This window comes from Chiloscyllium plagiosum, unplaced genomic scaffold, assembly GCF_037043375.1.
Source record: "Chiloscyllium plagiosum isolate Xiang-an unplaced genomic scaffold, Cpla_swu_hap1 HiC_scaffold_34, whole genome shotgun sequence".
Lineage (NCBI taxonomy): Eukaryota > Metazoa > Chordata > Chondrichthyes > Orectolobiformes > Hemiscylliidae > Chiloscyllium > Chiloscyllium plagiosum.
In genome coordinates this window covers 18,680,917-18,704,996 of record NW_028270172.1, presented here as the reverse complement: position 1 = coordinate 18,704,996, position 24,080 = coordinate 18,680,917, and the positions used below count along the sequence as shown (strand labels likewise).

The 24,080-nt window shown below is 41.7% G+C and overlaps 1 protein-coding gene across 2 annotated transcripts in view; it reads right to left on the bottom strand.

Annotated features, from left to right (window-relative positions):
* LOC122564466 (uncharacterized) overlaps positions 1–24,080 on the bottom strand; it is a 188,334-nt gene that overhangs the window by 92,380 nt on the left and 71,874 nt on the right. Inside the window, exon 1 of one of the 2 annotated variants that reach the window (XM_043719398.2) lies at positions 22,136–22,339. The exons of the other annotated variant lie outside the window; for it this stretch is intronic. Within the exon in view, the coding sequence (XP_043575333.2) occupies positions 22,136–22,270 (135 nt within the window). The 5' untranslated portion in view covers positions 22,271–22,339. Of the gene's footprint in view, positions 1–22,135; positions 22,340–24,080 lie in introns of those variants that run through there. 2 annotated transcript variants of the gene reach the window in all.

The following is a 24,080-nucleotide window of genomic DNA, read 5'->3' as shown; positions in this document are numbered from 1 at the left end:
CACATCTATAACACTGTCAACTAAAGATTAACTCGTACAGTGATGGGGTTTCATTTCTTCAGCATTTTTACATTGTTAAATATTTTCAGAATATAAAATTTAAACTTTAAAAAAAGAATTGATTTTCCTTTTTTGTCTCTTTTATCTCTCTTAATCTCATTTTTCTTTCCCTCATTTTCCCTCTGTATCTGGTTTGACTTTGCAGCCTGCTTCTCCGTCATTCTTCTGTTTAGCTAACTCTCATCGATTGTGGAGTTAACATATTTTTTACCCAGTTCACTTAAGTCTAGATATCTTACTTCACCTCATAGTTTCATTGTCAGTTTCTATTTTCAACATTAAAACTCACACAACACCAGGTTATAGTCCAACAGGTTTACGTGGAAGCACTAGCTTTCGGAGCGCTGCTCTCTTATCAGGTGGTTGTTGAGTATAAGATTGTAAGACACAGAATTTATAGCAAAAGTTTAGAGTGTGATGTAACTGAAATTATATTTTGAAAAAGGCCTGAATTGTTTGTTAAGTCTCTCATCTTTTGGAATGACCATGTCAGCGCCTGTTCTTTCCTATGTAAATCACAAAACATTTTTTAAAAGTTACATTCTCAAGTGAACTTTAACACTTGGTGTCATGTCAGCCCAGATAATGCATTGAAGGTGTGAGGTGCCCTGTGTGAGACTGTCTGTGCCACAATGGTCAGACTAATTCTCATCTAAAAAAGGGATTTACAGAATCTTACATGGATTCATGTAGTTTTTGAGCAATGTAAAATGTAATTCTGCAAGTACAAATTCACCCCAAAGACTATATGTGTATGTGTGCATGTGGGTTGGGGGGTTGGTGGGTGTTATAAGTGTCTGTGAGAGATGTGTGTGTATGTGTGAGTGTAAAGGGATGTAAGTCTGTGAAAGAGTATGTGTGGGAGTGTATGTATGAGCGTATGAGAGAGGGTCTGCATGAGTATGTGTGTCTGTAGGAGTGTGTGTGTGTGTGTGTGTCTGTCTGTGTCTGTCTGTGTGTGTGTACAGTGCAATGGGGTCACCTGTAGTATGACATGAACACAAGGTTCCGGTTGAGGCCATCCCAATGGGTGCCAAACTTGACTATCAGCCTCTGCTCAGCCACTTTTCGTTGTTGCCTGTCCCGAAGTCTGCCTTGGGAGATGATCACCTGAAAGTCCGAGGTTGAATGTCCTGTATCGTTGAAGAGTTCTCCGACTAGGAGGGAACACTCCTGTCTGTTGATTGTTGTGAGGTGTCCATTTATCCGTTGCTGTAGTCTCTGCTTGGTCTCGCCACTGTACCATGCCTCAGGGCATCCTTGCCTGCAGTGTATGAGATAGACAATGTTGGCTGAGTCGCATGAGTACCTGCTACGGACATGGTGGGAGGTGGCCCCATGCATAATGGTGCTATCCGTGTCGACATTCTGACATGTTTTGCTGCGTCTACCGTGACAATGTTGTATGGTATTGTCCTGAAAACTGGGCAGTTTACTATGAGCAATGATCTGTTTGAGGTTTGGCGGTAGTTTAACGGAAAGAAGTGGAGGTGTGGGGAAGGTCTTGGCGAGGTGCTCATCCGCATTGATAATGTGTTGCAGGCTGCGAAGAACATGGCGTAGTTTTTCGGCTCCTGGGAAATACTGAACAACAAAGGATACCCTGTCGGTTGCAGCTCATGTCTATCTCCAGAGGAGGTCATTACGGTTCCTTGCTGTGGCACATTGGAACTGGCGGTCGATGAGTTGAGCAACGTACCCCATTCTTACGAAGGCATCCCTGAGTACTTCCAAGTGCCCATCACGTTCCTCCTCATCTGAACAGCTCCCTGTATATGCGTAGGGCTTGTCCATAGGGGATGGTTGATTTTATATGTTTCAGGTGGAAGCTGGAGAAGTGTAGCATTGAGAGGTTATCCGTGAGTTTGCGGTAGAGTGAGGTGCTCAGATGCCCATCCTTGATGGAGATGCATGTATCTATTTTCAACAACTTTGTGGATAAAAGAAGAGTGCAGGGTCATCCTAACTAATAACAGGTGATGTTAGATGCTCTGTTAGACAAAGTTCCTGCTACAATTTGTTTTTATGGTTTCTCTGTGGCCAGGGACCCTTCACAGAGCCCTCTCAGGAAACTTCAGCCTCCCCTGTCCTGAGCTTTTATTTCCGCCAAAAGGAATCACATTTGAAGTTTTCACTTAATTGCGCAGGACCAGTCATGATACCTAGTATCCTGCTTCAGTCCATTTTCCAGGAGACTCACCCGGGAGATAGAGGTGACATTTATGCTTGAGAGCAAATGGAACAAAGGAACAGGTAATAATGATATGTTAAATAAAGGAATAGTTAGATGAGAACTAGGTTTATGTGGGGAACAAATAATCAGTGTGTTAGAGTTTTGTGATGGGTAAATTGAAATAAAATCCTAACCAGGAAAGCAAAACTGTGATTTGGAATCTATCTGACTCAACTTTAAAGAAAAAAGAACAATACAGCATAGAACAGGCTCTTTGGTCCTCCAAGCCTCTGCTGACAAAGTTTGCTCTTCCACACAAAAACTTCTTCAGTTACGGGATCTGTATCCCTCTATTCACTTCCTATTCATGTATTCATCAGGCCTTCTTGAATGTTTCTGTTGTGTCTGCTTCCATCGCTTTCTCTGGCAGCGCAGTCTAGGCACTCACCAACTTTTGTGTGGAAACCTTGCCTCGCACATCTCTTTTAAACTTTCCCCCTCACCCCACAACTTGAAACTGTGCCCTATGATAATCGACCCCTCCACCCTGGGAAAAAGACTCATACTTTCACTCTATTCATGCCATTCACAACCTTATAAACTTCTTTCAGGTCACACCTCAACCTCTTGCATTCCAGTGAAAACAACTCTAGTCTATCCAACCTTTCTTCATAACTAAAATCCTTCATACAAGGCAACATCCTGGTCGACCTTTTCTGTACTCTCTCCATCTGGTAGTGTGGTGACCAGAATTGTACGCAATGTTCCAAGTATGGCCTAATTAACATTCTATAAAGCTGCAGCATAACTTGCCTATCCTTATACTCAAGGAGAAAGTGAGGACTGCAGATGCTGGAGATCAGAGCTGAAAATGTGTTGCTGGAAAAGTGCAGCAGGTCAGGCAGCATCCAAGGAGCAGGAGAATCGACGTTTCGGGGCATGAGCCCTTCTTCAGGAATGAGGAAAGTGTGCCAAGCAGGCTAAGATGAAAGGTAGGGAGGAGGGACTTGGGGGAGGGGCGTTGGAAATGCAATAGGTGGAAGGAGGTTAAGGTGAGGGTGATAGGCCGGAGTGGGGGTGGGTGCGGAGAGGTCAGGAAGAAGATTGCAGGTTAGGAAGGTGGTGCTGAGTTCGAGGATTGGGACTGAGACAAGGTGGGGGGAGGGGAAATGAGGAAACTGGAGAAATCTGAGTTCATCCCTTGTGGTTGGAGGGTTCCTAGGCGGAAGATGAGGCGCTCTTCCTCCAACCGTCGTGTTGCTATGGTCGTGTTGCTATGGCGATGGAGGAGTCCAAGGACCTGCATGTCCTTGGTGGAGTGGGAGGGGGAGTTGAAGTGTTGGGCCATGGGGTGGTTGGGTTGGTTGGTCCGGGTGTCCCCGAGGTGTTCTCTGAAACATTCCGCAAGTAGGCGGCCTGTCTCCCCAATATAGAGGAGGCCACATCGGGTGCAGCGGATGCCGTAAATGATGTGTGTGGAGGTGCAGGTGAATTTGTGGTGGATATGGAAGCATCCCTTGGGGCCTTGGAAGGAAGTAAGGGGGGAGGTGTGGGCGCAAGTTTTGCATTTCTTGCGGTTGCAGGGGAAGGTGCCGGGAGTGGAGGTTGGGTTGGTGGGGGTGTGGACCTGACGAGGGAGTCACGGAGGGAGTGGTCTTTTCGGAACGCTGATAGGGGAGGGGAGGGAAATATATCCCTGGTGGTGGGGTCCGTTTGGAGGTGGCGGAAATGACGATGGATGATATGATGTATATGGAGGTTGGTGGGGTGGTAGATGAGGACCTGTGGGGTTCTGTCCTGGTGGCAATTGGAGGGGCGGGGCTCAAGGGCGGAGGAGCAGGAAGTAGAGGAGATGTGGTGGAGAGCATCGTTGATCACGTCTGGGGGGACATTGTGGTCTTTGAAGAAGGAGGCCATCTGGGTTGTACGGTTTTGGAACTGGTCCTCCTGGGAGCAGATGCGGCGGAGACGAAGGAATTGGGAATATGGGATGGCGTTTTTACAGGGGGCAGGGTGGGAGGAGGTGTAGTCTAGGTAGCTGTGGGAGTCGGTCGGTTTATAGTAAATGTCCGTGTTGATTCGGTCGCCCAAGATAGAAATGGAGAGGTCTAGGAAGGGGAGGGATGAGTTTGAGACGGTCCAGGTAAATTTGAGGTTGGGGTGGAAGGTGTTGGTAAAGTGGATGAACTGTTCAACCTCCTCGTGGGAGCATGAGGCAGCGCCGATACAGTCATCGATGTAACGGAGGAAAAGGTAGGGGGTGGTGCCAGTGTAGCTGCGGAAGATGGACTGTTCCACATATCCTATGAAGAGGCAGGCATAGCTGGGGCCCATGCGGGTGCCCATGGCTACTCCTTTGGTTTGGAGGAAGTGGGAGGATTGGAAAGAGAATTTGTTCAGAGTGAGGACCAGTTCAGTCAGTCGAAGGAGGGTGTCAGTGGAAGTGTACTGGTTGGTATGGCGGGAAAGGAAGAAACAGAGGGCTTTGAGTCCTTCGTGATGGGGGATGGAGGTGTACAGGGACTGGATGTCCATGGTGAAGATAAGGCGTTGGGGATCGGGGAAGTGAAAATCATGGAGGAGGTGGAGGGTGTGGGTGGTGTCCCGAACGTAGGTGGGGAGTTCTTGGACTAAGGGGGACAGGACCGTGTCGAGGTATGCAGAGATGAGTTCGGTGGGGCAGGAGCAGGCTGAGACAATGGGTCGGCCGGGGCAGTCAGATTTGTGGATATCCTTATACTCAATGCCCCTTCCAATGAAGGCAAGCATGCCATAGGCCTTTTCTACCTGTGCTGCCATCTTCAGTGATCTGTGGACAGTACACCCAGTCCCCTCTGCATTTATACTCCTATGAGTTCTGCCATTCACTGTATAATTTCCATCTGTACTTGACCTTCCAAAATGCATCACCTCACATTTGTCCAGATTAAACTTCATCTTCATTTTTTTGCCAATGCCTCCAACTGATCTATATCTGCTGTATCCTCTGACAATCCTCTCCACTGTCTGCAATTCCACCAATCTCTGTATCATCTGCAAACTTACTAATCAGACCAGCCACATTTTCCTCCAGGTGATTTACATAGAAACAGCAAAGGTCCCTGCAATGATCCCTGTGGAATGCCACTAGCCACAACCTCCATTCTGAAAAGCATCCTTCCACCACTACCCTCTGTCTCCTATGACTAAACTAGTTCTATATCCATCTTGCCAGCGCAGACTTGATACCATGTGACTTTACCTTTTGCTCCAGTCTGCCAGGAGGGACCTTGTCAAAGGCTTTACTGAAGTCAATATAGACAACATCAACCACGTTTCCCCCATCAATCATCTTTGTCACCTCCTCAAAAAGCTTGATCAAGTTAGTGAGGCATGACCTCCCCCATATAAAACTATGCTGGCTATCACTAGTAAGTCAATTTGCTTCTAAATGCACATAGATCTTGTCCCTGAGAATCTTTTCTAATAATTTCTCTACCACCAATGTGAGGCTCACAGGCCTTTTACCTTTGGTGTTGAACAGTGAGGGCCTAAGATTAAAACGACTAAATCTTGCTGAGTCTGGAGTTGAATTTCTGCTCCTTCTGGCCCAGATTACATGCTTTGAAGACACTTCACTGATGGATCCAACCCTTCATACTTTCATTTAACTGTTGCATTCCGTGAAGTCCAGAAAGGAAGGCCTGAAGGTATTAGGACTAAACAATATGTTAAATACAGACTACAACCACCTGTAAGGTATTTCAGTCACAGTCTAGCTATTAGAAGGTTTGGTTGCCCATTCCTGGAATCAATCTCTGTTAAAATCAGAAGTTGATGACATTTAGATGCCCACTTTTTTAAATGATTAGTCTAAGTCTTAATGTTATAAAGCCTTATATGGGCTATTTTATCTTTGAAGGAGTTTCGAATCGTGTTGAATTCTGTGCAGACATGGCAAGCAGGACTACACCTGATCTTATTCCTAGCTGGTTTGAACAGTTATCAAACTTAGGAATGGTGAATTTCTTCTCATATTGGTAGGTAGAGAAAACTAACAATTTGCAACTGTGATTGGTGCTCACCTAAATGATTTCAAAGGAAACTTTTCTTGAGGGTATCGTTATAACGACCTATATTTGTTGTGTGGTATCAGAAAGAAAATAGCTGCCTGAGTAAGCTTCACAGAAGGCCTTGTAACCAAACATACCCAGCCGAGTTAGACAATAGGTTAGAGATGCAATTATAAATATATGGCTTCTTTTTATATAATTTTACCACAAAATGTAATTCTCCCCAATATAAATGTGAATTATTGTTGCCTTTCATAAACTGAGGCAATCTAAAACTCTGTTAACTCATGCAAATTTTGTTCACCACTGTTCTTGTTGACCTGTATTGGTTCCCACTTAAGCAATGCCTCAACTTTACAATTCTCATCCTGGACTTGAGAATCCCTCCTCAGGTGTGTCCCTTCTCAGGTGTGCCCTTCCTACCTTGTAATCCCTTTGACAAACCTCTAAGATATCTGCCCAACTCTAAATCGGGCCTCCTACATTTTAATTGTTCCATTTTTAGCAGCTGAGCCTTCAGTGGCCATGGCCCTCCCCTCTGGAATTCACACACTAAACCTTATCTAACTCTCAACTTCTCTTACAACCTTTAAGACCTTAAAATCTAACTCTACAAGCAAGCCTTTACCCATCTGTTGTTGTACTTTCTTATGTGACCTGGTATCATAATTTGCTTGATTGTGCTTCTGCAAAGTGCTTTGGGACATTGCATACATGAAAAGCCTGTATTATCACAAGTTCCTGCAGTAATAATACAGTAAACAGAATCCTCAATTTTCATTTCTAAAGTTAAATCTATCAGAGAAACATTCCCTGCAATCAAATGTGTGTTTCTAACACTTCAACAAGGTACATACAAGTCAGATCACTGTAATCAGTTAGCATTCCTTACTCAGTGAAAATAAGCAACAGTTTTCTATAAATGGAGCTTCATTTTAGAATATGACCTTTGACACTAATTGAAGATTAGCTGTTCTGAACCAAGAGTTCAAGCAGCCACGGCAGTGAAAGCAAAAGTCAATACACCAAACATTGCTTCCAAATGCTTCCCCTTTTCACAACTCAAATCTATTTCAGAGACTCAATGGTGGTCATTACAAACATAACTGTATTTGTAGTCTTAAAACATATTCCTCTCACAGTTCATAATCTGGAACTGCAGCTGCAATTCTAAACTTTCAAAAATAATTTTATTGGCAATCTGTGCACTTCTTGAACCTCTGCCAAAATACTATGGGAGCACCATGTAAGCTAGAGTCTTTTATTTTATTTATGACTTCTTTTTGCCAAAGTTCATCAATTTTGGTCCACGACATATTCTCTGGGCAAGGTGAATGCCCTTTTGAAGACATACTTTCAGCCAGTGCCTTAGTTTGAATCATACTTTCCTGATAGTCTGACCAATATCAGTTTCATGTGAACGTTTGCATTTTCAGAAATTTTCAGTTGAGCTTTGTCACGTCTGAAGTTCTATTGTTGACAGTGTTTCTCACTGGAGACCAGACACATTTATTAGGAGGACACAATGAGACAAGAAGTGTGTCAGTGGTATTTTTAATCCTCTGTGGAACGGATATCTCTGTATCTATGTTGGATTCTTATTATCCTGCCAATCTCTTGTGTCAGCTTGTGTTGGTTTAATGCTTTGGCCTTTCTTTAAAATACATTCCCATCAAACCTGTTCTCCTGACTTCTCAAAGTGCTGACTCAAAGAGTATGATTAATTGGGCATTTGCTGCCCTCCATAGTCACAAATACATATGTGAATCAAGGCAGTTGATGATGGAGAAGCTATTACAACTGATAGCAGGACATGAATATTTTCCAATGGAAACAAAGACTGATTTGTCTCCTCTCTTCCTTTCCTGATCTCTGAGAATAGTTGTATTGTCACCATGCATCAGTGAATGTATTGCACCTGTAGGTGACAAACTTGGAGAATTTCTGACCTCAGTTGACGCCCAAGTTGAGCCATGAGGTAAGTTAAATGACACAGATTTTCTGGGCTTTCACCCAGTAAGAACAGTACAGTGTTGGACCTGTGTTGGCACATTACTTATTGCCCCTCTGCCATTCCACAAAATGGTGGAAAAAGATGGCTAGGTGAAAAGCCATTTTAACATGCAAATTGGGGTTGAAGCCAGTTGCCAATCCAAATACAATCTTTGATGTAATAATGAATCTGTCAACATGAAATTCATATCAGGTGGTTGAACCAGCCCTCCTTAAAGGTACTATTGTAAGTCTTACAAAAATCATTTTGGCTAATTGTTTATTTCTTTAAAAAAGATTGTTATTCTAGTGATTGTAACAAGGTCAGCAAGAAGGACCTCACAGATTATGAATTCCCTGACTGAGGCATGTAATCTAGTCCAAACAGGGAGCCCTAGTGAACAGAGAAGAACAGGAGTGTCAGACATCCTGTTCGCTCTGAAGGAGCTGGATTACTGTCAAGAACATGTAAATAAAGGGTGACTTGATGAGATACTGGCCTTTGTGAAGTTATTTCATTTATAAGAATACAAGATACATGAATGCTCTTCTCAGCTTCATAATAACCTCCAGCCTGACTTTTCTAAAAGCCATTGTTTCTCCTAGTCTTTAACATGATAATTCCAGTTTACCACCCTGCAGAAAGTAAGCACTTAGCATAGCTAGTGTCTGCCCTGTCCCCATACAGAGTCAGGTCCCTCACTGCCTACCTGGAGGAGCGTAAAGGTTTTCACAGAACCTGTCTGGTGGTACAGAGACAATGGTTTTGACGTTAACTACTTCCCTAGAGGCTGAAAGGTGCTTAATACATACTGGACAATAAGGAGAATTACAGATAGATAATAACTGCTGGGTCAGTTAGCAACACCCACATCCCATGAGTGAATAAAAAAGATAAGACTATTTCTTACTAGTCTATTTTCCACCTATAATCTTTCCACCTATGTATCATTCTTTGATATATTTAATTCCTTCAAGAAACATGAAGGATAAGGCTATTCAAACAGTTGACATATTTGATCATTTTCGAATGTGTTTAAACTAATTCAGCGGGGGGATGGGAACCGAAATTGAAGTTCGAGTATTCAGGAGGATGAAACTAGTGAAGTCGGAACTAAGATTTCAAGATCGCAAGAAGGCACCAGCAGGCGAGAAGTTGGTTTGAAGTGTATTTACTTCAACGCCAGGAGCATTCGGAATAAAGTGGGTGAACTCACAGCATGAGTTGATACCTGGGCTTTCGATGTTATCGCCATTTCAGAGACATGCGTAGAGCAGGGACAGGAATGGTTTTTGCAGATTCCAGGATTTAGATGTTTCAGTAAGAACAGAGAAAATGGTAAAAGAAGGGGTGGTGTGGCACTGTTAGTCAAGGACAGTATTTCGGTTGCAAAGAGAAGTTTTGAGGACTCGTTTACTGAGGTTTGGGCTGAGATTAGAAAAAGGAAAGGAGAGGTTACCCTGTTGGGAGTTTTCTTTAGGCCTCCAAATATTCCCAGAGATGTAGAAGATAGGATAGCAAAAATGATCCTCGATAGGAGTGAGAGTAACAGGGTAGTTGTTATGGGTGCTTTAACTTTCAAAATATTGACTGGGAATACCGTAGTTCAAGTTCTTTAGATGGGTCAGTTTTTGTTCAGTGTGTGCAGGAGGGTTTCCTGAATAAGTAGACAGGCCAACAAGGGGTGAGGCCACATTATATTTGGTACTGGGTAATGAACCCGGCCAGATTTGGACGTAAGTGAGCACTTCGGTGATCGTGACCACAATTCAGTTATGTTTACAATAGCAATGGGCAGGGCTAGGTATATACTGCAGAGAAACAGTTATAGCTGGGCGAAAGGCAATTATGATGTGATTAGGCAAGATTGAGGATGCATAGGATGGGGAAGGAAACTGCAGGGAATGGGCGCAATAGAAATGTGGAGCTTATTTAAGGACTAGCTACTGCGGATTCTTGATAAGTACATACCTGTCAGGCATAGAGGGAGCCGAGGTTTGCTAAGGAAGTTGAATCTCTTGTCAAGAGGAAGAAGAAGGCTTATGTCAGGATGAGATGTGATGGCTCAGTTAGAGCGCTTGAGAGTTACAAGTAAGCCAAGAAAGACCTAAAGAGAGAGCTAAGAAGAGCCAGGAGGGGATATGGGAAGTCATTGATGGATAGGATCAAGGAAAACACTAAGGCTTTCTATAGCTATATCAGGAATAAAAGAATGACCAGAGTAAGATTATGACCAATCAAGCATAGTAGTGGGAAGTTGTGCATGGAGTCAGAGGAAATGGGGGAAGGACGAAATGAATACTTTTCATCAGTATTCACACTAGAAAAAGACAATGTGGTTGAGGAGAATACTGAGATACAGACTACTAGACTAGATGGGATTGAGGTGTATAAGTAGGAGATGTTAGCAATTCTGGATGGTGTAAAAATAGATAAATCCCCTATAAATCATCGGATTTATCCTATGATTCGTTGGGAAGCCAGAGAAGCGATTGCTAAGCCTATGGCTTTGTACTTTATGTTGTCATTGTCTTTGGAATAGTGCCAGAAGACTGAAGGATATCAAATGTTGTTCCCCCGTTCAAGAAGTTTATCATGACCTGCCCAATGGCACTACACAGGACTGCATAAACTGAAGGTTTATGCAACTATATTTGGAGTATTTGGAAAGGGTTCAGAGGAGAATTACTAGGATGTTGCCCAATATGGAGGGAAGGTCTTATGAGGAATAGCTGAGGGGCTTGAGGCTGTTTTCGTTAGAGAGGCAACTTAATTGAGACATATAAGATAATCAGACAGTTAGATAGGTTGGACAGTGAGAGACAACCCTAGAAACTATAGACTTACTTTGGTTGTGGATAAAGTGTTGGAAAAGGTTATAAGAGATAGGATTTATAATCATCTAGAGATGAATAAGTTGCTTAGAGATAGTCAACACGGTTTTGTAAGGGTAGGTCATGCCTCACAAACCTTATTGAGTTCTTTGAGAAGGTTGCCAAAAAGGTGGATGAGGGTAAAGCAGTTGATGTGGTGTATATGGATTTCAGTAAGGCATTTGATAAGGTTCCTCATGGTAGGCTATTGCACAAAAAACAGAGGCATGGGATTGAGTGTGATTTAGCTGTTTCAATCAGAAATTGGCTAGCTGAAAGAAGACAGAGGGAGTTGGTTGATAAAAAATACTCATCCTGGAATTCAGTTATTAGTACGGTACCACATGGATCTGTTTTGGGTCCACTGTTGTTTGTCATTTATATAAATTACCTGGATGAGGGCATAGAAGGATGGGCTAGTAAATTTACAGATGACACTAAGGTCAGTAGGGTTGTGGATAGTGACGAAGGATGTTGTAGGTTACAGAGAGACATCGGTAAGCTGCAGAGCTGGGTTGAGAGGTGGCAAATAGAGTTTAATGCAGAAAAGTATGAGGTGATTCATTTTGTAAGGAGTAACAGAAATACAGATTACTGGGCTAATGGTAAGATTCTTGGTAGTGTAGATGAGCAGAGAGATCTCGGTGTCCAGGTACATAGTTCCTTGAAAGTTGCCACCCAGGTTGATAGGGTTGTTAAGGAGGCATACGTTGTGTTAGCTTTTATTGGTAGAGGGATTGAGATCATGCTACAGATGTACAAAACTCTGGTGCAACCATATTTGGAGTATTTGGAAAGGGTTCAGAGGAGAATTACTAGGATGTTGCCCAATATGGAGGGAAGGTCTTATGAGGAATAGCTGAGGGGCTTGAGGCTGTTTTCGTTAGAGAGGCAACTTAATTGAGATATATAAGATAATCAGACGGTTAGATAGATTGGACAGTGAGAGCCTTTTTCCTCGGATGGCAATGGCTAGCATTAGGGACATAACTTTAAATTGAGAGTGATAGATATAGGACAAATGTCAGAGGTAGTTTCTTTATTCAGAGAGTAGAAGGGGCATGGAACACACTGTCTGCAACAGTAGGAAACTTGCCAACTTTAAGGGCATTTAAATGGTCATTGGATAGGCATATGGACGAGAATGGAATAGTGTAGGTTAGATGGGTTTCAGATTGGTTCCACAGGTTGGTGGAAAATCAAGGGCTGAAGGACCTGTTACTGTGCTGTAATGTTCTATGTTCTAATTTAATTGAGTGATAGCTCACATACAGTGAAGGTACTAAGTAGAGGTGGTATTGTTGTATAATTAATGCTTGGCATTATGTGGTGCAATAATCATGGTATGCTTGATGGAATTTACATTGACAAGATCTACCTGAAAACGTGACTATAAAACCAGATCAATGACTACCCTGTCAACAGATTTTTAATAATGTGACGTGCTTGGAAAAGTTAAGTTTCACATTAGTGGGAAAAGAATCCAAGGTAAATTTTATATCATAGTATTGCAGTGAGATTCATGCAAGAGAATAGCATTTAAAAAACTCAGGTATGAAGATCAGGATAATCTGGAATACTTCCCAATAGTTAAATCAAAGGCCTGAACAGGTGGCTAACACACATACCTTATGCCTAAATTCCCAATATGTACTCCTTTCATAAAAAAATTCTCAATCAAAAATGTTCTTCATAAAATATAGTCCACAGTGTCATTACAGCAGATAGAATCACTGAGAGGAAATTCTTTTTGATTGTAGCCTTGTGAGAAACCAACTTATAGAAACCTGATTAAAGATTCATTGTCCACAACTTGGCAACAGTTTTGGAAATGTCGAAGGTAATGAAAGTGATTTGCCTGCGATCCAAAATCTAAAGTAGGAATAATAATGAAATTGACATGTATGAGTTATAGTACCAATAGTGAATTATGTCAAAATGGTATATGATTTGAACATTAACAACAGCTTTGATTAATTTAAATATGTCTGAGGTTCTTGTCCAACGCTAGTCACCCTTGAGAAAGTGGTGATGAGCTGCCTTCTCGAACTGCTGCAGTCCAATCTATTTCAATGTAATTTCCTTTTATAGAGTTCTTATATGTCCTTGATAGTAATTAACACTGCAGCATCAGTACTGCAGGAATGAAACACAAGAATACATGGTTTGTCGTAAGGAAATTAGTAGGTGCATACCATTTGGGAAAGCACACGATGTACTGACATTAAAGGTCTGTGTTGTAGACATACAGGATTTTGACTATTATAGTCAATAGTTTATCATGACCTGCCCAATGGCACTACACAGGACTGCATAAACTGAAGGTTGATCTGCTGGACGGCAGATTGAATGGCATCACTAACCTCTGCCAAACATTCCATTCCTGATGATGATAATCCCCTTCCAATTCCTGCAAGTCTTGGCCACAGGATTGAGTTACAGTTCTTGTCAGACTAATTTCCATGACTGCCCTGCTGCTGGGTCATCAATGAGCTAGTGAGGATTTCATAGTGGGTACCATACACAATCTGGAAAGGGTATATGCTTGTAGATTGGAGGAGCTCATTAAAGTGAAGAGGGAAAAGAGCCCGAGGGATCACATGATCCCTGCATAACAGACTCATTGCTGTTGTCTGGCACAGATCACATCTCAGAAATTGAATCTAAGGGAGTTGATGGAATTTATATTCTGTGACATTGTAAACTTGACTACATGTAATACAAGGAAAAGTTAACAAGCCTGTACGTCTGAAGTGGAACATCTTTTGATAGCAGTATGAGGAGATAGGGTTGTAACACAATCACCTGAAGTTTCCAACCTGTGCTTCCAGTAAGTAAGGCACTAGACTAGGTTCACAACATCATAGCATTTGTTCTTAGATGTGTCCTACCTCTGGTACTCCAAAAAACATGATGTAACAATGTGTCAGTTGGCCTCTGTACCCTCCTGATCCTTGTCAATGGCATTTATCACTCTAAATTCTGTGGCATCTGTGTGCTAGGTGAATGGTCAGGAAGTAGAATAAGTGTAGTGATATGTGCAGGGTAGCAGACATGTAATCTGGTGCAACATCTGTACTTAAATTACAAATAACCCTCCCAATATATGTAAGGAGAAACTGTTATCCTTTAAGAATTTAATGGAACCAGATTCCTAACAGCACAGAACAAAATGGTTGAGAAGAAATTATTACAATTGTATGGTTGTATTTCTAAATCACATATGTTATGCCAAAGAGAGTATGCATGAAAGTAAAACTTAGTCTAACTTAAAAAGTCTCTTTTCAAACTCATCAATACAACTACAAGTGTTATTGAAAAAGATTTGCCTTTGCAATATGGTGAAAACTCCAGACGTTAACAAGTCTCTTTTTCACATAATAGTTAAATACAGATATGTCAGTTCTTTATATTACAAGCATTTTTTTGTATTTAATTCCATATTTGTTCTTTGAGTTCATCTACCAAGCAACTTCCTTCCATGTATGCTTCCTAGTTTTAAGGAATTGACACCAAATTCAAAAAGAAAACATCAGATCCTGACCTCCTCTGTCACCAAACCTATCAAATATTTATAATTCAGTTTCACTGCTTTTCACCCTTTCCAACATCAGGTGTCATGCTCTATTTCTTACAATGGATTAATTGTGGTTATTACTGCTTTTCCATAATCGAGATGACCAAAAGACCGTACACAGTTACTGGTGCATAACTGGCTCAACTGGCTCAACTGTTAGCACTCTTAATTTTGAAGTCTCGAATGCACTTATGATTCTGACAATGCAACATAGGTAGGCACATCAGTGCAGTGCTGAGGGAGGACTATATGGGCAAAGGAGCTGTCTTTCAGATGAAAGAATTAATTGAGGACCTGGCTATTTCCACAGGTGGTTATAAAAGATCCTATGACACAATTCAAAGATGCACAGACTTGCCCTGGTAACAAGGTCAATATATATCCTTCAATCAGCATCAACAAAAATAATCCATTTGGTTATTAACTAATTTTACTGTTGTATGATGTTGCTGTGTGAAGGCTAGCATGTTTTTCTACATAATTGCAGAGACTATACTTCAAAGTGACTCACTGGTTGTGAGTCAAAGTGCTTGGGGATGCCCTTAAGATGTGATAAGGAGTAATGCCAGTTGAAATTGCTTTCTTTCTGTTCTTTGCTAAGGCCTGTAAATTAAAAAGACCAAAAACAAATGTGGGAAAAGATTTCCCAATCCACGAAAGCAAAATTGGCCAAACTGTACCAGAACATCCAGAATTCCCGAGCAGCTCACAAGTTGAATCATACAGCACGCAGACACTTTAAGCTCCTATGGACATGACAGAGCACCACAGATATCTCAAAGCCCTAAGGGCAGTTTCACAACGCAGCAATGCCAAAGCCACACAAAGAGCAATTCAGACAGACAGGTACCAGCAAGGACATGCTCCAGGAACAGGACAATGGAAGCACCTCACCACTTCAGAAGAGACACTAACACCTATCTGTGAAGATGAATGGAACCATGATACTGACAGGATATTGCATTGTGTGAAGGAACAGGACATTCATCTGATAAACTATTTTCCAATTAGCATCCTTGCAACTAAGTTACTCCATTTCCAGAAACATCGTAGTTTCCCATTTCTTAATCAGTGTCATTGTGCAGCATTACTATAAAACTGGTCTCAGCCTCAGCTCTGGGAGGAGAAATTTGATCTACCTGGGCAGACTGTCAGTTCTGTGTCAGCCTAGTTAATTTCTCTCCCAGCGACATCGCTTGCAATAAACTGTCTGTTAATTTCACTTTGAGTTGTGTTGTGATCTCTAACCTATTGGGCAAATTTCTCCGACAGCAAGCCATTAATAGGAAGATTTATAATGTCTTATAAGGTGCTATGGGCATTGTTGACAATTCGGATCTTAAACGAATTAGTCTAAATCTCCCTAATTTATATCTCACTCCCTTTTTAAGTCTTTGTTGAATGTGATAACCTCCCATCCTTATGCACAATGTACATCATTGTATTTGCTTTCTTTCATTTCTCTGAATATTCACGGGCCATTTTAGTTTTCATTCCAACATAAGCATTACTGGCTTCTCCACTAGACTTCAGAGCCAGCCTGATGTAATCTGGAATTTGTCCATGGTCTTCATTCAAGAAGACTGGCGTGAAGAATTCGTTTGGCACATCAGTCATTTCCTGACAGCCACATGATATTGCTGCTTGGTGAGTCTTAAAGGAGATGTCTAGCTTTTAACATTTGTAAATAATAAAGTAATTAATCCCTCAGTTCTATTCACCTTTCAGTTTTCCTCTTATCCCATTTAGTGCTTTTTATGTTATCATCAAACTATTGCTGGTGCTTTGCTTGCGGCTTTGCTCCTGTTGCCTGCACTGTTTATAAAGACTTCTCTCTCACTGTGAACATTCATCTGTAACACTGTTCACACAAAGACTTATTTTCTTCATCATTTCTTAAATTAGCTTTAATTTTTTAAAAAATTGGCTTTTTCCTTCACATTATTTTCTATGAGCCAAAAGTAAAGTCTTCATTATATTACAGTACTGTGTACTGTTTTGATTCCCTTACTTAAGAAAGTGTATAATTACATTAGAAGCAATGCTGAGAAGGTTCATTTGACTTCTGGGATGAAGGGGCTCTCTATGATGAACAGTTGCTCTGACTATATCCATTGGAGTCAAGAAGAAAGAAATATAACCTTCTTTAAAATTATAAGATCCTGAGAGGACTTAACAGGCCAGATGCTGAAAAGGTATGTCCCTTGCAAGACAGACTGGAACTAGGGGCTGTAGTTGAAAAATGCTAATTTAAAATTTTAAATGCACATTTAAAATGGAGATGTAGAGAAATGTTCTTCTCCCGGAAGGTTGTTAATCTATGAAATTTTGTTCCCCAGAGCAAGGCTGGAGGCATAGATTCTTGATTAATAGGAGATGAAAAGGCTACGGAAAGACAGGAAGATAGAATTGAAGCCACAGTTAAATCTGCCATGATTTAATCAAATGGCAGAGCAGGCTCAAGTGGCTAGATGTCCTAATTCTGATCTACTTCATATGTCTGTATGTTGCTTGACAGCGCCAAAGCACAGTGATAGTGTAAATGGACAGGACGGCAATATAGAGAGGCTAGGTGAGGTTCCTGACCTAGCTTAGAAGTTCACCGAGGAAAAGGAAAAGTCCATAATTAAAACCTGCACCCTTTCAGCCCTTGTGATATACATTGTTTCAATTTGGCATTAGCTGCCTCAAATGGGGACAGCTTTACACAGATTTTTAGTGCTCTCACTGTGGAGGTTCTTCGGCATTTTCAAATCAACCAAAATCAGATGAACAAGCCCTGTGACTACAACAGCCCTGTGAAAGTGGGAACAAGTAGACCACCAGATGACATCTACCTAATGGAATGTCAGAACATTTCTAGACAATTGTACAAGAACTGACCTAGAGTAGCACACATAGCAAGAACACTGGGCAGATACAACAATGATGTAGCCCCTTTAAGTAAAACCAAGGTTTACAGAGGAATATCATATTGAGAAACTAAGTGCAAACTATTAATTCTAATGGATTGGCAAATCCAGGAACGAGCTACAATATTCAGGTATGAACTTTACCATTCAATCTGAATTGGCCAAACTAAGAGATAAAAGAACTGACATGAGAAAAAAGACTGCAGAACTTCAGTGTCATTATGATCAATGAGGAGACTCTCCAAGAAGGTCTCTGCTCCATCTATGGTCCCAAAACAAATGGTATGGCTCCAATCCTCTCAGCAGACAGCATTCAGCTTGCCTGGAACAGGCACAAGATTGTCTGTCAGTGGGAAGGAGAGTTATATCAGACTTAAAACATTAACTTTGCTTTCCCTTCTGTGGATCTGCTGAGTTTCTCAAGTAATTTCTGCGTTTATTTCAGATTTTCAGCAAGTGCAGTATTTTGCTATTATATGGCCATAAAGAAAATAGTTGTAAGTAAGTGTCTTGGATCCAATTGCATTTCATCTGAAAAACTCAAGTAAGGTGGTTTAGAAATGTTTAAGGCCATTTCTGCTTAATCTGGATCTATTGCAATGTAGAAAGGCTAGGTGAGTTCCTGATCTGGTTTAGAAGTTCATCTAGGAAAAGGACATCTCCAAAATTAAAAGCTGTATCCTTTCAGACACTGCACTTGTAGTATATGTTGTTTCAGTTCAGCATTAGCTGCCTCAGTTGGTGACAGATTTGCATAAACCTTAAATATACTCAATATTACAGCAATATTCCCAAAACAAAACAAACAAAACCCATATAAATGGAAGATAAGCAGCTCCAGCTGAGAAATCATCCTGGTATTTCAATTAAGCCTGCAGCTGGAAGAATTTGTGCAACAGGATTGTCACTCTTGTTGCACATTTGGTGCTGGATGAGGAATGGACAGCATGGATCATTAAAGAAAAGTTCTGCAAACTGAATATGCACCTCAACTATTCATGTGTCCGGCAAGGCCTTCAACCCAGCAAACCTTGAAAACCTGTGGACTAATATGGTTACTCTAAAAAGATGATCTGGATCATCTGCTCATTCCATGACAGTATGGTGACCAGTCTGATTAGAAATGGTACCTCATCAGATGCCTTTCCTGTCACCCGAGGCACCATGCAAGGCTGGGTAATGGTTGCAGTTCTGTTTACCATCATGTTAGCCATTCTCTTTTAGGAAACACAGAGATCTCAACAGAGTTGCTACTGAGTGAACACTAGATTAGATCATTAGATTTGGTCTCATAGAATACATTGGTCACTTTGCTCTCATATCATACAATGTACAGGTCATTCAGCTGCTTATTGGTTGCTTTGCTCTATCTTCAGAATGTCTCAGCTTTACAGCAATTCTGAAAAAGACTGTGATCATGTATAATCTAGCCCCAAATTCCAAGGCATCATAGTCACAATCGGCAAAACATCTCTCAATCCATTTAAGATCTTGCTCTCTTGAGAATATCCTCTCCAACAATATTCCATTCAATGATAAATACTGCCAATGCCCTGCAAAATCAAGCTCAGCATTCAGGCTGCTCATCCACATGCTCTGACAGAGTGTGGAGTTTGCTTTAAAAAAAAGAGTCCATTTGGGGCAATGGTTTAGATTACATTAGATTAGATTGCATTACAGTGTGGAAACAGGCCCTTCGGCCCAACAAGTCCACACCGACCCGCTGAAGTGTAACCCACCCATATCCCTACATTTACCCCTTACCTAACACTACGGGTAATTTAGCATGGCCAATTCACCTGACCTGCACATCTTTGGACTGTGGGAGGAAACCGGAGCACCCAGAGGAAACCCATGCAGACACGGGGAGAACGTGCAAACTCCACACAGTCAGTCGCCTGAGGCAGGAATTGAACCCAGGTCTCTGGCGCTGTGAGGCAGCAGTGCTAACCACTGTGCCACCATGCCACCCACTCACAGCACTTTCCTATAACATGGTCAACTCACTAACATCACATATAACAACTGGATTTGTTCACTCCTTTAGTGCTTCAGATCTATTTTCAATAACAAGAGGCTACAAAATCTCAATCCCTGAAGCTCTTGCAAGATGTACTTGTGAGCATGCTGATCAGCTCTCGACTCGCTGGGTCAGGCATGGAGGACTTCTATGTCTGCAAGGTGACATTCTACAGCCATCTGTGCAGGGGAATCCACACCATAGGCTGTTCCAACAGAGACAATTTGAAAGTCAATGACTGATCCTGTACGTTAGACACCACTGCATAAGTAAGAAACAACATTGGAGAAGTGTGTCATTGAGCAGTCTTGAAATTTTAGGAGAATGAACCAGGTCCCTACAGAAGAAATGAATATATGATGAAAACCAATTCCTTCATCGACTTCTCTAAAAGTAGATTCACTTATGTCTCCTAAACAAGACTTGTTCCAGCATCACATACGAGATGATACCAATCTTGGTGGTGAAAAATTGGTCTCTATGTTGAATGCCCATCATTCAAAGTAATGAGAAAATCCAGTGATTTGCAACTCAGCCCTTTCCTGATCTCTCCTCATAACTGTATCTTCATCATCCTACAAATTTGCATTGTTCCAAAGATTCTGATCAGGGTCAGAACAGTATCCCTGAAGCTGTTCAAACAGAAACTCTCCACTTTCCTACATGCCAAACTCATTCAGAACAGGAATTCTCACAGAGAGTGGTGAAGCGAATCTTTGTAGAAGCCATGTTCCTTCTAACAGCACTAGCTACCATATTTTGGTAAGTATTTTAATGTCACAATGCTTTGCAGTGTGTTCATAATTGAGTGTCCAAGCGACAGATGGGTAAGGTATAAAGTGGGTAAGATGATCAGGTGCCAGGTGGTGAGATGGGTAGCTGGGTGAATAGGAAGTCAATCAGGACAGTAGTCAGTACACATTGTGAAATCACGAGCTTGTCTGGTTAGGTTCGATGTTGATCAGATTTTGGGCAATGGTCAGAGTGGGGTCCGATATGATGAGTGGGGGGTTAGTTGGCTGTTGGAGGCGAGTCATGGAAATGTGTCATGGAGCTGAGCTTGGAAGGTCAGGGGTTAAGTCGAAGGTTGAAAGGAGAGTCAGGGGTTTCACTTGTATACTTAGACAGTAAATAGTCTAGGGATTTTATGTCAACACTTCATTAGTTACTGTCCAAGTAGATATGTCACAACTACCTGAAGTCTTTGACTCCAACTTAAGGAAGGTCCCAGGAAGCAGAAATTTGACCACTAGAAGTTCAAGCTCTCCAGCAAGGTGCAAAGAGTAAATGCATTGAGAGTTCGGCAAAGTCCCCAAGAATATCTTGGATCATACCTCAGGTCTCCGATAATCTGGTGACTGGGAGATCCGGGCCATTTTAATATTTCACAGTACCCACTAGAATTGACACTTTCATTCACTACATGGCATTCTTCATTTCCTGGAATGTGAGTTTTGCTGGCAAGGTCAGCAATTGCTGCCAAACCCTAAATGCTCTTGAACTCAAAAGCATGCTTGGCCATTTCAGAGAACAATTAAGAGTCAACCACATTGCGATTGGTCTGGAGTCAAAGAAAGCCTGACCAGGTCAAGATGGTAAATGTCCTTCGCTAAAGGAATAGATGGGGCTTTACAACAATCAATAACAGTTTTATGATCACCGGTACTGAGAGATTCAATCCAGGTCATATTAATTGAACAGCTGCTGTGGCGGGATTTGAAGCTACGCTGCCACAGTATTAATCTAGCCCATCTGGATTACTAGTTAAGTGACAGAGCCACCACGCCACCATCTCTCCAGTTTTGTAAATGCAATTTTCTGTAAGTTTGCACTGAGGAAAATGCATCTCACATTTAGCCTCACCCAGTGTCAATTTTCATCACTGCATCATCAAAAATAATACATTTTCTTTTGCTTCCTGTTACAAAGCACCAACTGTAGTTGTCAAACAGAACACGTCGCTGACAGACATAGCACCACTGATTTCCTTTTTTTACAGAGGAAACCTGACAAAATAGCACATCCATGTTCTGTTTACTTGCCAAGCTATTTGCCAAAATATATCCCTTTAACTCATGTACAATATATATAACATTTCATGTAAGTGATTAAACTGGAGCCTCCATTGCATTCGTTTGTAAATCTGTGACTCCTATCTACTGTACATTCACTTCATAATTTATTTTCAATGAATACTTGGCATTATGCCTGCTAACTTAGTTTATTTAGACATATCTGTCACCCGTCTCACGACCAAGCAATTACTGAATGCCAATTAATCTTGCTGGGAATCATTTGAATCAAAATCTTGAGACAGTTTCTGAAAGATTTAGCACGATGGTTTCCATTCAACATGTGCAGCAGACTAGGTCATAAAACAGCCCATTGCTATAACATTCACACCTTATTGTGGACAGAACTACAGCTCATAATGAGGCCAATTCTTCAAACATGCAATAAAAAACCAATTACTACCTGTAGCTCTTGGAATGAATATTTCTGTCTCTGTTGTTTGTAGCTAATCAATGTCCAGACCTTGTGCCAAAGGTAACCTAAAAGGCAAAGGCTGACTCCTATCCAGAATGATTTCACTTTGCAAAGTAACTCCATTGCTCAAATCCGGTAGCTTCTGACCATGTGTACTTTCGTAGGAAATATGCTATTAAATATTTGTATTTGTTCCTCACTGATAAAGAATCGTGTAGCTTTAATGAAGCACATGTGCAAGGCACAGTGTCTCTGACAAGTCACACGGCTCAATATGGGCAGTGTTGCCAACAGTCATACCTAAAAGGAAAAAAATGCATTGGTCGTGTGACAAGTCCAAAACAGGTGCTGAGGAAGATGTGTATAGGAATCTTTCATGTGTCATGTTGACATGTTAGCACAAAGCATGGGATATACTATAACAGCGTAGACATGAAACATAGAGGGCCAGATTTTGCCACCTCTAAAAGATTGGCTGGGTCATGGCAAAGTTCATAAAATGATAGCAGAGGGCATCAGGACAGAAGTCTGACATCTTCCTGGCACCTTGGGATAAACCCAGTAGAGTCAGGCAGTCATTCAATTCAATCAACGAGCCAGGTAGAAAAGATTTAATGGCAGAAGACTTGGAAAATAGTGACACGATTGCTTGATAAATTTACTGGAATTTTTCCAAGTTGTAATTATTAGAATTGATAAGGGAGAGCCAGTGGATATGGTTTATTTAGCTTTCAGTAAGATCCCATGTAAGCGATTAGCATATAAAATTAACATACATGGGATTGGAGTAGTGTATTGACATGGATAGAGAACTGGTTAGCAGAGAGGAAACAAAAGAGGAATCAACTAGCTTTTTTTTGAGTGGCAGGCAGTGACTTGGACCCCAGCTGAAATAATTGCACAGAAGGCAGTACCCCACCACCACGTCACCTTTTATTTACATGTGTACAGTCCATGGGCTTTGACCAGCCAGCTCAAAGACAGTCCATAGACTGAGAAGAATGTCTGAATCTCCTGTTTGTATCTGTCAGCCAGTGCTCCGAGTGACCTGGGTTAACAACCACAATCAAGGATCTCATAATCAATGAGATCCACGTGGCCATGATTCCAACCGCTACACCAGTTATTCACAACACATATTAAGGATTTAGATGAGGGGACTAAATGTAAAATCTCTAACTCTGCAGATGATTCAAGTTTGGTGAAAGGGCAAACAGCAAGGAGGATGTAGAGATGCTTCAGTGTGATTTGGATAAATTAAGTGAGTGGGCAAACGCATGACAGATAAATTATCATGGAAGTATATGTCAGATAGCAAATACAGAAAGGCAAATAGCTATCTGAATGGTGCTAGATTGGGAAAGGGGAGGTGTAATGAAACCTGGAAAAGCAAAGCAAGTCAGGCAGCATCCGAGGAGCAGGAAAATCAACATTTCGGGCAAAAGTCCTTCATCAGGAATAGAGGCAGAGTGCCTGCAGGGTGGAGAGATAAATGAGAGGGGAGTGGGGGTGGGGAGAAAGTAGCATAGAGTACAATAGGTGAATGGGGTTGGGGATGGAGGTGGTAGGTCAGAGAGGAGGGTGGGGGAAGGTAGCAAAGAGTACAATGGGTGAATGGGGGTGGGGACCTGCTGTGCTTTTCCAGCACCACTCTAATCTAGACTCTGGTTTCCAGCATCTTGTTTTTACCTGCAATGATACCTGGATGTCTTTGTGCACCAATCTCTGAAAGTAAGCATGCAGGTGCAGCAGGTGGTGAAGAAGGCAAATGGCAAGTTGACCTTCAGAGAGAGAGATTTGAGTACAGGAGCTGGGAGGTCTTGCTGCAACTGTGCAGGGCCTTGATAAGATCGCTCCTGAAGTTTTGTATGTGGCTTTGGTCTCCTTCTCTGAGGGGGAAGGTTCCAGTTTTGGACAGAGTGCAACAATGGTT